Genomic DNA, 15259 nt, shown 5'->3' with positions numbered 1-15259 from the left:
TCCTGCCAGCTGGGAGGGCGTCTGAGGGGACTTGAGGTTCCCGGAGGGAGACCCCATCATGGGAGACTGGACCTGGCGCATGGTGGGAGACTTCAGGGGGTTGATTCCTGGTGAATGCACCTGACCAGCTGCGGAGATATCCAGGGGCTTGCGGCCAAGGCTGCGCTGCGCAGGGGGAGCAGTGTTGAGGCTATTCGGGTTACTGGTGGGATTGAGAGGTAGTGGCGGCATGTGGCTGAGCCGGTTGTTAGTCCTTTGGTCAGGCCCGATCTGTTCTCTGAGATTCCGGAGACCAACTCCTGGGCCCTGAGACATGGGAAGGAAAGGCCTGGGACCCATGCCATACTCCTGCTGGGGGTGCTCCCCAAACGGCAGCGGCACCATTTTCTGCTGAGAGGAGAGCATCTCCGAAACGCCGGGGCGCAGTTTCATCATCTCTTCCGGCCCGACTCCTGCCTCCCTCAGCTTTTGAGGGACCAGGGGTGGGTTAGAGCCCATGCTGACATTCATGCCCATGTCCCCTTTCATGCTGCCAGGGCCCATCCCAAACTCCAGCTCCCTGCTAGAAGCCATTTGTGGGGGTATTCCTTTCGGGAAGTCCCCCCTGGAAGGGCTCATCGGTCCTTCTACCGGCATGCGAGGGAAGATGGGGTTGTTCCCAGGCTCCATGTGTCTCTGGGAGGGCATCATTCTGTTTATCTCCATGCCAGGCCTGATGCCTTCCATGTTCAGGCCAGGAGGGAGGCCCATCTGTTTCTCTGCCAGCTGCTGCTGATAGAGCTCTTCAGGCAGGCCCTGCGGATTGGGGAACCGCTCCCCTCGGCCAGGGCCGCTGAACACACCCTGGCCAGGAGGGAAGTTTCGACCATCTGGGATTTTTGGCACGTCATCTGGCCAACTAACTCCTGAAAGCCCTGGCCGTGCGGCGGGATTCGGGACACTGGGGCCCTCCATGTCAGGGTTCATCATTCCTGCAAAACCAGGTAGGCGCATCTGGCTCCCGGGCATGTTGGGATGAGGGGCCATGCCCCTGGGGGGCAGAGAGTGCGACATGTTCATGCCTTCAGGGAAGGGCTCTGGACCCCCAGGCCCCCAGCCCTCCCCAGGGGTCATCTGGTAAGGAGGGGGAGGACCTCGGACCACCCCACGAGGTCCATGCTGGTGGACCATCATGTCCTGCAGGGAACACTGCTGCACAACCACCTGCTCTTGCTTTCTTCTCTTCTCCTCATAAAACTCCTGCTGCAGCTTGAGCCAGGCCACCTGCTCAGGAGTCATATGGTCCAGGTGGTCTGGGCCTATGGGTCCTGACTGGGAGTTCATTGGTGGTGGCCCCATTTCATCTGGGGAAAAAGGCATGTCCCTATGTCCTTGAGGGCCAAACGGAGCCCCTCCATCTGTCCGAGACCCTGACCCTTTGCCTAAACTTTGGGATTGAGCCATCATAGCCTGTATTGGCCCTTCAGGTTTCTTTTGGGGACCATCTAGCACCCCAGCATTTGGGGGTGGCCCCCCACTTTGCCCTCCTGCAAACTCCTTCTCATCAGGGAAGAGCATGCGCTGTATGTCTCTCAGGGTCTGCAACGAGCGCTCTCGATGTTCCAGCTGCTCCTGTGACAGTCCATCTGGATTCTCGCCCAAACTGGATGGGTCTCCACCAGACACCTGCTGGGGAGGACCTTTGGGATCTGCAGCAGAGCTATTGCTACCTTGGGAAACCGGGCTAACCGCTCGATTATTGGGGGTCGAACTCTGCCCAAATCCTTCTGTCTGCAATGGGGTAGAGTTGGCAGGGCTGCCCACAGACATCACTTTGCTTTCCACGCTGGGACTGTCTTGATCTATGGGACATGGGGGGCCAGTGGATTTAGATACCGGTGCTGACACAGGTGGAGTCGGCTGCATTTTGGCATTCTGGGGAGGGTTCTGGTCCGGGGCAGCAGGGGGCTGGGGCTGCGGCAGAGGCTTGGGTTCAGTCCGAAGTGCAGTGATCTGGGGGTTCTGCAAGAGAAAGCCAAACATGGTCACTTGCTCCTCTCACAGCCATGTCACACAAGGAGCAGTGCAAACAAAATGCTCGGTCCCAACCTCACCAGCCCAAACTTTGCAAGGAAGGGTAGCCTCCATGCAGCCATTACAGAGCAGCCTCTTGGCCATGCAGAAACCTATTTTGCTGAAGGCATTACTGCAAGGACCCCTTTCTTCTGTGCTAGCTCTGCATGAGCCATGCGTTCCAAACATACTACCCAAATATTGCAAGACTCAAACTCTTCTTTGGATGACCCAAGACATTTATTTGTAGAAGGTTAGAACAACAACTGCCTGTCTTCCACCCTAAAACTTAGGAATATTTAAAATTTTTGAGTGTCAATAATCATCCAGCTCTCTGAATCACACACAAGCACATTTACCATCTCCCCTTCCCACCCACATGCAGGTATTCCCTACCAAGGGTACAGTGTTCCGTTCCGCCTTGCTGTTTGAGACATTCTGGATATGAAAGGACACGATGGTTTCTACCTGTCCTTTCAGCACAGCTTCTGCAGCCCTGCAAAGAGAGACAGGCAGATGCACATATCCAGTTGAAGCTAGGAATCAATTTTTCTTATCCGGCCTCCCTTCTATCTTTCAGCTGGCAGAAAGGAGAAAGACTTAACCACACATATCTCACTCCAGGTGAGTAGCAAAAGAAAAACGCTTACATCTACAAACTCATCAGCATTCAGGGTTCATGTCTCAGTTTAAGCCATCTTGGCAGCTACTCACTGCATGGATTGCAGAACAGTATCTACCAGCATTTGCAGAAAAAAGGTCCTCGTATGTCAGAAGAATAAACAATCATTTCTCAGAGGAAAAAAAAGTAGGGACATTCTCCACTCCAGCCCCTTACAGCATCCCCAAAACAAGTAACGACTTTTTGCTACTCGATGCAGAAAGTACCCTTGACAATCTCTTAAAAAATGAGCACAAATATAATTCCTGCTCCCTGAAGACACTCTAGCATCTACCTACTTACTTGTTGGCCATCTCAGTAGAAAAGACATAAACCACTTTGGATGGAGTCTTCTGTCCACTTGCTGGCTCCAAAGTGGCAGTCAGACCATGGGAAGGTGTGGAAGACCTTGGGGCTGAAGCATTTGAAGGAGTCATGGAGTGTGGTGTGTGCTGAGACTCCTGGGACTTCACATGATCAGCAGAATTGCAGTCTGGAAGGGAAAAAGAGGAAAAGAGGGGAATCACTACCTTGGGAGCTCTTTGGAAACCATTTCTGGAAACTGATCAGAGTTTTTCCTCCTCTGAAATTTCCAGCTTCTTCCTCAAGCACCACTAAAGGCAATTCTTCTATTACACCATGTATCTTTCCTCTAATGCCATGGTGACCTTCAGGCACTACTGGGAGACATCTTGTCCCTTTCCAAGGCAAGTGGCAATTCCCAGGACGGATCCCTCTGAATTCTCTAATGGCCACATAGAATAGCAGGAAAACTACACACTAAATTAAACAAATATGTCTGTACCCAAGGAGAAAACTCTTTCAAAACTCTTCTTTCTTTTCTTTCAGCCACCTTAGCCAAGTGACATAACAAATGGACTACAAAGGAAAGATGGACAACTGCACATCTAGTCTGTTATTGCAGTGCCTCACAGAGCAGGAGCCAAGAACAGAACACAGAAACCTCCACTCTCTGGCTTGTGTTACCAGTCAGGGTGCTACGGGTTATGCATCTGTGTTGACAAAACAGGCTTGCATATTGTTCAGAACCCCAGTTACAACAGAGCAGTTCCTGAAAGGCCAAAGGCCAGGAGGAAACCAACAGGTTGCATTTGTACTTTCAAATCCTCTAGGGGAGTTTCAGAGTTACAATGGAACTTTCCCACCGAGTCAGGTCTGTGCTTTAACTGAGTGTGCACAAGACATTTACCAATGGCAGCTATGACAATCTCTCCTCTTCACCCGCTCTCAAGACCTTTAGACTTCATTAGCTGGAACTTACAGAATCCCAGACAAATAAACGTTTCCCTACGACCTGCATAGCAATTCTCCATCTCACAGAGGATTCAGACAAATTGTCTGCACTTGCACATGAATCCTAGCAAACATACCTTTGATTTCAGGGTCATCATTAGGAGTCCCAGCTTCCCTCTGTTCAAACGAGTCTGCCGAAATACTCCTCTCTCGTTTCCCCTTCCCCTTGGCACCATTTCCAGCCCCATTCTTCAGCCCCATGCTCCCACCTGGGCCAGGGAGCACTTTAGGGGTGTGACCTCCACTTTTAGGGTCACACGGAGACGGCTGGGATTGGCTGGTGGAGCCCCCTTGTTTGCCTTGGTTGGAGAATTTGGAATCCAGCTGAGGGTTGCCAGACGGGGACATAACTGTAGGGGGGCGGACCATCACCTCCTGCTTTGATTTGGGGCTACTGAGGACAAAAGAAATAAAATAAAGAAAATCAAAAAGTGACAAATCACACCATTGATTCATTCAGCCCTGTAGGAACAGATCAGAGCGCAGCAGAAACAACCACTGTCACCTTTGCAAGCTAAGACAATTGCTGACAAATAAAAAAAGTGCCTGCAAGCTTAGAGTCATGCAGGTGCTTTCTTGAACATGCCCTGAAAGGGTTATTATCCAAGGAGGGATCTCATTGCTCAAGAAAGTACCAGAGCAAACCACAGACCTGCCAGATCCCAGAAACAGCTATCACATGAGGACCTACCTCTGGCGCTTCTGTCAATAAAGACAACGGTTTCTATGTGCACAGAGAAGCGCCTCACACCAAGACCAGCTCAGAGTAAACAAACAAGGCACAATAAAGTTCACCTCAGCATACTCCTGGACCCCAACTATATGCTTCAGCTCGATCAGAGCAGACCACCCCCCACCCCTTTCCTTGCACCTCCCTATCCAGTTCTACAGGGAGCACAAGGAAAACCCAGCATTACTGCAGCATTCGTCATACACTGGGGCAAGCTGCCAGGAAAACACAAACCTCTGACCGTGAAAACAATTAAACCAGCTACAACCTGCCTCTGAATAAGGGAAGAGAAGGATACCATCTCCAAGCACACTCCTGCAAAATGGGGCAGATGAAGCTTCCTTAATTTGCCAAAGGAGATTCATAATCTTGCCTTCCTTCTTCCATCCAGCAAATTGCATCCTAAAAATATTTTGCTCCTCTGGGTTTTACAGACATACTAGCCACCCCTTCCTCTTCACCCTCCACTTATTCCATTGCTATAGGATCTTTTGCATTGTGTCTTCCCATCACCACTACCACTTCCAATAGGCAGTGCTTGCTAGCATCCTCGCTGTGGGACTCACACAAGCTGTTTCCCCCTTTGGACAGACATCTGACTCAGAAGAATTCCCTCAGAAATACTCTTAAGCTCCAGATGACCTCTAGGAGTAAATAATCAAACTCAATAATGCTGTCAATCAGACCATTCTACGTCCCTGGACACTGCTTTGCTTCCTTATTCTTCCCTTTCCAAATTAGTGGAAGAGAGAGGCTGACCTGCTGCATTGGCAGGTGACTGATGCAGAGGATCTCAGTGCTCAGCTGATCAGTTCTCCAGGCTGTTCAAGCCAATAATATGGAGGAAGCATTTTGTGTGAAAGTACAGACAGAGAGACCTTCTGCTGCCCAACCACCCCTCGGGAAATAGATAATTAGAAGAGGAGGAAGAAGAAAAAGAGAGAAACAGCATGTTTACTTTCCTACAGCCTATTCAGGCACCTGAAGGAAGGGAGGAGTAGGCAAGGAATGGAGAATCCACACCTCACAGGTTTACAGCTTTTGGCTCATCCTGAGCCTTGCAAACGTGGAGATTCATCAGCACCGTGCAGTCAGTGCTCAGGGACACCTTGAGCTCAGTGGGAGCACAAAGGAGGACCAGTAAGCCACATTGCACCAGTCCTTAGGCTAATCCAGCAGCAAAGCAGGGATAGCAACATGCACCAATCCAGACTGCATGCTCTTCTCCTTACCTCTGTGTGTTGCCTGACGGGGAGTTCCTCACTTTGGGGTTACTGGAATGCATTGACAGAAATCCTGAGCTCACAGTCTCACACACAGGCAGATGGGCTCTCGTCAAGTTCCTCTGGGGAGCGTGCCGCCAGAGGCAGCGCCAAAGCACTTTCTGCCACCCGCTCCTCTCAGTGCTGGCTGCCTGCTTGCCTTTTTTCTCTTTGCTCCTCGCTGGTTTTGCACTGGGCTCTTCCCTCCTGCAGCTCCAGCATTCTCTAGACACGTGCCTCCTGCTGCCCAGGGGAAGTCTCGCATCTCCAGGGCACACTGCAAACCACCCCGCAAGAAGAGAACAGAAAACCAGTGAGAAAGTTCCCAAGCAGATGTGTCTGGCGTGAAGCAGCACATGGCAATTCTTCCCCCATTCCCAAGAAGACACAGGAGAAGAGCTCTCAGATGGATGAGTATTTCAGACCAGAGGAAGCCCTGGTTGGCTATTCAGTTTACAGGCAGAGAGGCCATCTTCTCTTTGTCCAAAACAAATCATTCTGGAGTCAACAAAACAGGGAAGTGCCTTGTATCAGAACACCTTGATTATGCATCTGTGCTCAGCTTTAAGACACCCCACAGCAAGCCAGTAGGAAGCCAAAACTCCCAACACGACTTAGCTATCCAGAACCCTTGTGAATGGCTGTAATCTGGTATTTCTTAAGAACATAAACTCTGCTTAAATATTTTGTCTCCTTGGTCCAATATACCTAGACATATGTTCAGTGACGTGTGCTAAGGGTTACACAAAGGGAGAAAAGTAAAATAAAATGCCTTTTTGACCACCTGTAAGCTACTCTGAAAACACCAAGAGTTAGTCACTAGTATCTATTAGAAAGGTCAAAAGAGCACTAGAGAAGTACCCATCTAAATTTGCTCAGCAACACTCTACAGACTACTGAGTATCCACACAGAAAAAAAAAAAAAAGCTCTTTTTCAGCTTCTTTCTAAGAAACAATATGCATGACACAGGCAATAAGGCACATAAAACTGTTTCTGGAGGAGGAAACTATTGAACATTACTGTTTACGTGCTTTGGGCTAAATTATTCTGGAACAAATTTCTGTCTTGTTTATGTTTCAACAAAATCTCTCGTGTTCATCTCACCTACTCAGATGCAAATCCACTTAATTTAGAATCTAACCAAGATTTATTGTTAATGTATTAAGCATTGCTAGTTAAATATTATTCAAATGTAAATAATCCCGATATTCCTTCTCAGCACCAAAGAAGCAGTTTCTTCCTGTGTATATCAAACGGAACAAAATAAATCTTACCAGACTGGGACTGTCTTGAATTTTATGAAGAAACTACTGTTCAAATTGCATTTAGAAAACAAAAACTGGTTTGTTTACATGCTGACACCAGAGGATTAAGAAATACAGGCACTATATGACCACCCAGGAGTGGATTCTCAGCAACTTGTAGTATTGAGCACCATGGTTTTCCAGTTTCCCAAATTCAACTTGTTGTGAGGTTGTGACTTTGCATAGCTATACTTCAACATGATAGTGATCCACACCACAGCAGTTCCATGAAGCTCTGCGTCTCCAAAAATTCTCATCTCTATCACATGCCTCCTTTGAGCCAGAGAAGTCATCCTGCTCCCTATTCTCACCTCCACTGTGCTACACAAACTGGTTAATGTTGGGAATGTTTCTGCAATAAGGTCTCGTTTTAAATGCCTCCTAATAAGCACAATCAGATGAACTCCAGTCTGAGCCACACACTCCACAGGATCCATATGCCCCTCTAGGGCTTTTACCTGGTTATCCCACTGATTTTGCAAACAGTGTTGGAGTTACCCTATCACTATAGTTACTACTATCATGCTGCAACTGGAGCCGGTGCTATACAGATACACTGAAGAGTAGAGATAACCTCTTCACACGTAACTAAATTGTATCATCTTCCCATGCAAATCTGGCTCCTATGTCTGTTTTGACAACAAAATTGTAACATTATCAACAGCACCCAACTTCACTTTTTAAGAGACTGATACATCTGTAAAAGTCAGTGAAATTCGATGATACTTCAGGGTCCTCACTTTAGGGAAAGGTGTGACTGAAAATAAAGTGAATTCCAGATTAAAAAAAAAATAAAAAGGGAATACCAGCATTAAAGTGAGCAGAGCTTGTCCCTTACAGCAGGATGGAGATGCCTGCATGATGAACTCAAGCATTCTAGCTGTTTTATCCTCTGCTTTTCCATTCTGATATTTATGTATTATGTTTCCTTTTATTACAAGGTGAGAATTGTCTCAGACTCCCAGTCTTGTACAGTGCAATGAGAAAACACGAAGAACAGAACGAGGACCATGCAGGCTGCACAGTATTTCTGACATCACCAAACTTTCAAGTACTTCACCCAAGGGCAGGGGAGAACCCTCCAATTTTTTAACCCTACTCTATTATCTTACATACATGTATCTTCCATCTATTAAAAGTGACGTGCTCTGCAACGGAACTCTATTTTCCAATCTCACTTTAAATTTTTTCTTACCAGATTGAGAGAGAGCTATAAAGGATACATCAATATATTCACTGGTAGAACAACAGCAACTTAGCTTCTTCAGCTTCTTATTTCTGCACACTGGGAATGTACCACCTTTTATAACATGAAATGGAATGCCTCCTGATTTTTCTCTATGCACTTCTAACATATGTACGTCTGGGAATCTAGGGTTCAATAATGGCAAAGCCCTAGAGAAAAGTATTTTTGCAGCTGAAGTCTGCCTGCCATAGCAAAGTCTTTATCATTGCTCTAAAATTAGAGGTAGGGTCACCGAACAGTGAATGGTCAAACCACTTTACAAGATGTTTTGGCAAGCTACATCCAGGGCTGTATTTTCAGGATTGCTTTAAAGTATGCCAGGCAATAAAGGGGTGGTTCAACTCATTCTCACCACCTCTCTTCTGACCACATCAGGCAAAGATCTGAATGGGAACTAACCCAAGGGAAACAACAGAAATCTCTATTCAGCTGGATTCCTCCCCTGATCTGGTTGATCAGGTAACCACATCAGTGCCATTGCAAGCTCAGAGGAGGAGGTGAGAACAGGTGAAAATGTAGCCTCACCCTACTTGGTTGCAGCCTGCAATTTGGATGGCCTAAAATTACTTCAAACCTCAACTGCAGAGACAAAAGAGATGGACCCACACTGATGGGAGCCATCCACCACAGGTCCTCGTCTTTTCAAGAAGTACCTTACCAAGACCCCTGGTGTCACGACACGGCAGTACTCATCGTGGAGGCCGTGAGTTGCAAACAACTTGTCTCACAAGAAACGATCACCTGGAAAAAGAAAAGAGAGGAAAAGTTTCACCAAGAATGCAGAGCAAAGCTGTGTGCCCTCCCCATGCATCCAGCCACGGAAACAGAGGAACCAAAACTTGCTCTGAAGCACCAATGAGGGGAAGCCTCTGCTCAGACTGGCAAGATTTGTCAGCACCCACAAAGCCACCTGGAAGGGTCTGATGAAGCGTGCTGCCCATGGAGAGGAAATAGGTCAGACCTGCTTTAACATTCCCACATTTCAGCCAGCTGTATTCCCATGAGCTCATCTGAGCTTAGAGAAGCTGGCACAAAGCTTGGACATGTAACCTTCCTTCCCTGCACTCATCTCTCCTCAAAGGTTCACATTCCCCTCACTATGTGCCCAGCAACTCCTGTGCTTCATATATACAACCTCCTCCACAGCCAGACAACAGATGAATAAAAACATCAAGCATCAGGTAAAGCCAGGCAATCACATTTAAGGGAAAACCAGACAGGTTTTAGAAGGAGGAAGCACCATCTACTGTTCTGGCAGCTCCTACTTCACACAATTGAATACACTACAGGGAGAAGGGAATCCAATGGCAAACCTTCCCAATTAAGGCACTCTGCAGGTCTGCTCAAGATAGAGGGGTTAGCCTCACCTTGCACTATGGTTATTTCCTATAATGCCAAAAGAGATCATGGCCCAAGAACTGATCAGCCACACTGTCAGTCATAGAGACAGCCCAGCACCAATTAATGTTCACTCACATGTTAAAGCAAGTTCAAGTGCTTGAAAGTTCAGTAATACAAGGCAACATGGACTCTGAGGAACAGCTTAATGCTAAATTTGAGGTCAGTAAACAAAGAGCAACGACCTCCCAGCTTCTCCCTCACCCACTGTGAAAACTGTACAGGCTGCAAGAACAGTACAAAGCTAGACAACACTCACACTGTCAAGGCCAGTTGGGCTCTCAGAGCACTCCCTGCTATTTACACAGCACGGAAAGCCTTGCCATAAAGTACAACTGCAAACTGAAAACACTCCCAGAAATTTTCTGTGTAAGCCCAATGCATTCTGCTGACCAGATCTCCCAACAGAAACACAGGAGGCTAGAGGCACGATTAGTTACACATTGTGAAACCCTGTGCATATTCTCATCCCTCCAACATTCTCCATCTATTATCTACTGCAGCTTCACCTTAATAATGTAGCAATGCGCTGCCATGTAATCCACTTCACTAAACCAAACTACAAAGCTAGTCCCAAACAATGCAGCTACATTCTCCACCCAGTCCAGCCAAATCAAACAATGAAATCATCAACATGATAGACCATCCTTATCTAGCCAAGTCACACCTGCAGACAGAAGCTGAAACAAACACCTATCGCAATAAGCTGCTTCATCCAGTAAAACCTACCACAGCAGCACAATCATCCCTGAATCCAATTACCCAGTTATATCTTCTCTCCTCTTTCCCCCACCCAACGAAACAATACAGGCTAAGCCATACCAGTGCCAATACTGACACACCTCTACCAAAGCAGCAACAGAAATCAACCTTTCCCTTGGAGGGGAAAACGTGAACACCAGCACACAGCAGGATGGAGAGAATCTGTCACAAACAACAGTCAGAGCATTATTGCTTGAAACATATAATCCCAACTTGGCAAAGCACCTGAGCACAAGACCTTACAAGACCATAGCCCAGGACCGCAAGAGGGGCAGGATCCATCTTTTAGGCTACCCAGAGAGTTACTTCAATGTAATTCCATCCCCTAGTGTACCACCTCTGCTGCTCACCTGCACAGTTGTGCAGTAAAGAGCAAAAGGCTGGGAGTAGAGACACAAGCAGCTATCACAGAGTAACTAACAAGATGCAAATGCATATCTTGGCTCATCTTTTGGTTAACTATTCGTGAACTACCCCTGTACTTCTACAAACCAGCTACCGTATGACTGTACTGCAAACAGAAGGTTCAAAAAAAATCCAAACTAGTTTATTCCTCCTTTATGCCCTTAAACTGCAGAAGCCTGATAGGGACAAGTGGTCAGGTACTTGGAGGTGTATGGCATTATGGTTCTTTCAATAGGAACAGCTGCAGATTTCACTGATTCACTTCAATCTTTTCTCCCTCTTTGAGGAGGAGGATGTGGAGAGATGAAATAAAGGCATACCAAGTAGATAAAAGTATCAGACTTGTGGCCTTACTGTGACATGAAGCATTAAAGGCAAGAAACCTTTCTGTGTACAAGAAAGAGCACGTTGCTTTCTTTCCCTGTGGCCTTTCTAAGACTGTCACAGTCTGTGCCGGACTGAGGGTGGTGAGAGCCCAAAACCAGCATGGAAAAAGAAAAAAGGCTAGAGACCTGCTGCTACAAAAAACAAATGGTATCTTTGAATGCAAGCTGAGCCTGCACCCCGAATTGTAGCTGTGACAGTGGAGTGGGCAAAGAAGGAGAGAGAGAGAGAGAGAGAGAGAGTAGAGTAAGCGACTGCTCCGGGAAGAGCAGCAGTGTTAGGAGAGACCAAGAACAGCAGCTGGAGGAGGCATTTGAGCAACTGCTCCTCCTGACAGGCACCAGGAAGCAAACCCCTGCATGTGCATCCACCAGTGGATTCCCCGTGTGACCTGAGGGGTGGGGTAAGGCAATGAATCAGCCAACACGCTCCTTCAGCACAATTTACTGGGAAGGGCACATCCTATTTCTCCGACCCTCATTCAACCACATTAGAGGGAGAACAGCTGCACTGGCAAAAGGTGACTCCACTACACCCAAGAGCTACCACTGGTTTTCATCACGGTCTGCACTTACCAGCTTTGTTAAGGATTTGCTTATTTTACACACTTGCAGCTGAACTGCACGTTACTTTTTAATAAGCCGCTGTTTAACAAAGTACTTGATTACACACCTCATTGATAAGGAGTGCAACTGGGAAACAAGGACAATGCAGGAAGTGTTATTCAATGCTTTTATCGAACTGTCAGACTCCCTTAAGATCATGTAAAAGCAAATAGATAAATTGACGAGTACTCTGCATCTCCCCATGACAAGGATATGGGGACAGAGGACACTCTTCAATCCCTTGAACCAGTTCTAATTTCTAGATATGGCTTCCTACTGAGGACTTTTAAATACACCTTTAAATCTGCCTCTGCCTCTTAACATAAGTTATCCTCCTCACCTTTTCCCAGGAATTCATAAAACGTGTAATACAACTAGGACTGGACCCACCAGCCTTCAAATAGGCCTGTCAAAAATGCAACCTTATCTCCTGTACACCAACGGCGTGCTGGACGCAGGAAAGCAACTTCAACCAGCCTAAGGCTATCCAATTCTACCCCTTCCAGCCCTCACTAGTACTGTGATCCAGCTGAAAACTAACTCTAGATAAGATAAGAATAATTTTCAGGAGACAATTTCCTGTTTCATTCAACCAGGTGGCCACATGTTCACTGGCACAGTGACTGATGGCACAGGCATGGATTTTATTGAAATACATTTGCATCCTTCTCCTTTTGCTTAAACAAGGGCAGACAATACACTGAGTACCTATAGAATCGCTGGGGCTAAAGGCACAGTGTTGCATGTGCACATAAATACACTTGCCACCTGGACACCATACAACTCTGCCTGCGCAAGCAAGTCATCAGTAGATGGCCTGGCTACCTACTGTCCTGGTTGTTTCACCACAGGACTTGCAGACCTCAGCCTTTAACCAAACTACACCATTATCACACGTCAGATTTTCAGCTGATATGCTCATGTGTGCCTTCTATCAGAAAGGCAGGGGACGTTTGCACCAGGGGCACCTCATGTGGCACACGAACCATATTCTACCCAAAACAGCTGCTGATCTGGGGAAAATACTATGTTCTATCATTCCCTAGTAAGTCACAAATCCCCCTTACTTATAAGTTATTTTCTCAACATCAAGAGGTAACTTGTTCATCTAAGCTGATTAGATAGCAACTCAGCCAGTTATCAATTTCTTGACGGTCCCTACCCTGAAACAGTATGCACTTCTCTATGTTTATGCCTTGGTAGTAAAAAAAGATGGCATATACAAAGTTCTCACAGTTTCCAAAAGCCAAGAACTCCACCTTACCCACATCAGAGAAATCACTGCTAATCCAAAGTCTGTACAGCATTACCTCTCTGCTCACAGTCTTGTACATCAACAGAACAATCAATAACTTGTCACCTATTTTGCTATGTGAATGTGGGGACAACACAATCTGCAGCAGGCAGCATTGCAACCCCCACAGAGAAAACACCTTAGCCTTTACCCACGGTGTGTGTACATGCCTCTCTGTTACACTCCAAATGAGCAGGGTATTGCTCACAACTACCTCCAGCCCTGAAGCAGAGAAAGGGGCTGAGCAAAGACAGACTCAATTAAAAGTAACACCTTGAAGACCTGCTAACACAATGACACAGAAAAAGCATGCAAGATTCTATGACATAACATGCAAGCAAGTTTTTTGAGTTGCTTAGCTTAATGTAAGAATTTAGGACCATAGGATAAGCCTCCCAGAAACTGTAAGAATACACTTCATCACCCCTGCACAAATGCAGTATGTGTGGTCATACCATGTAGCTCTGCTAAGCCCACCAGTGCCTGCCCATCCATGTATCTTGAGCAAAACAGTACAGACACCCTTTCTCCCATACTTCCCTATCACTACACATGTGGACATTTCCCAAAGAACCAATCTCTCCTGAAATCCATACAAAACATCAATGGCCACAGAAGTCCAAGCTTTTGCTCTCAATCCTTAAAATGTGCAGACAAGACAATCACTGACAAAGCACAATACAAAACCAAAGGCTCAGAGAATTAAATGTTGCATGACACTGCTCATGTAACCATCCCCTTCTCTCAGAAAACAGGATCTCAAGCAACTATTCTCTTCCTTCCCCTTTCTGAGAAGCACATGGATAACCTACGGCAGCCGTGCCATAAAGGCTGTGTAAGTCATTAGCCTTTTTAGGGAGTTAAAAAAATCATTCTAAAACAGTCTTTTGCAACAGACACGTTGCCCACTACTCTCATAATAATCACTTTTAAGAGTTGTGAGTAACACTAACACATTTCATTTTCAGTGCATCTGACAACACTTCAGTGCACTTTTAATCCAGTGGGGATGAATAGCTGCTCTAGACAGTTTCTGACTCTGTACCACTCCTTCCCCAAAGTAACAGAGGAGATAGACACTTACAGACACTGGTGAGCAGATTCAAGGTGTACACAAACAGACAAAAAGCCTTTCAATTTCCCAGCTGCTATGATGTAAAAAACACTTGAACTACTTGGTCCACTTGGGACTAGAACAACTGCTTGGCAGATTCTGACACAGTTCCAGACATTAGTCTGGTGAAAAAGCCAAAAGAAAAATCCTTTAAAAACCCCCAAAGCCTAAGCTACCACTACTGCTTCTGTACAGGAACGTTACAAACACTTCCCCTTGGTGTTCAGGCCATGTCAGCCTCCCCAGCAGCAGTGGCACCTGCAGGTGCAGGTCAGGCAGGCTGCTGCCAGGGCATACCCTGTAGGGAGTCATGCCATCACGCTGACCTCAGCTGAGCCTCAGTGCACTCCAGTGCAGCTGCTAACATCAGCTCAGCTCCACCTCTGTTAGCAATGCTGGGAGCAGTCTATGTACTGTACAACTGGAGGTTTAAGCACCTTACATGGAGCATCACTTACCTCAGCAGCAGCCTGTCTGCCCGGGAGTTCCTACTATTGTTAACACTGATAAGGATCAAAAGTTCAAGCAATAAGGGATTTTTCAAAAAATGTTATAACAGTATTTCCCTAATATGACAGACTTCTGCAGCTTTCTACATCACGTTAGCAGCTAACAGCCTAGGCATCAGTCAGCATTACATGCAGGAGTCCAGTGGATAGAGTCTTCCACTGCTTTTATGGCCTTGGCTTTTGCCAAAACTTATCTACTTTTCCGGAATTCGGCAATG

The 15259-nt window shown here is 46.6% G+C and overlaps 1 protein-coding gene across 1 annotated transcript in view; it reads right to left on the bottom strand.

Moving 5' to 3' along the window:
* The window catches only part of BCL9 (B-cell CLL/lymphoma 9), a 12035-nt gene extending 5896 nt beyond the window's left edge, over window positions 1–6139 (bottom strand). The window contains exons 1-5 of the mRNA XM_009074425.1: window positions 5990–6139; window positions 4105–4421; window positions 3017–3206; window positions 2449–2548; window positions 1–2001 (exon numbers count right to left, since the gene is read on the bottom strand). The exon at window positions 1–2001 is cut by the window's left edge and continues 10 nt beyond it. Coding sequence (XP_009072673.1) covers window positions 1–2001; window positions 2449–2548; window positions 3017–3206; window positions 4105–4421; window positions 5990–6042 — 2661 coding nt within the window. The 5' untranslated portion in view covers window positions 6043–6139. The remainder of the gene's footprint in view (window positions 2002–2448; window positions 2549–3016; window positions 3207–4104; window positions 4422–5989) is intronic.
* Between the last annotated feature and the right edge of the window lie 9120 nt (window positions 6140–15259).

Source organism: Acanthisitta chloris, unplaced genomic scaffold (genome assembly GCF_000695815.1).
Source record: "Acanthisitta chloris isolate BGI_N310 unplaced genomic scaffold, ASM69581v1 scaffold14375, whole genome shotgun sequence".
Classification (NCBI taxonomy): domain Eukaryota; kingdom Metazoa; phylum Chordata; class Aves; order Passeriformes; family Acanthisittidae; genus Acanthisitta; species Acanthisitta chloris.
This window is presented reverse-complemented; position numbering and strand designations above follow the sequence as displayed.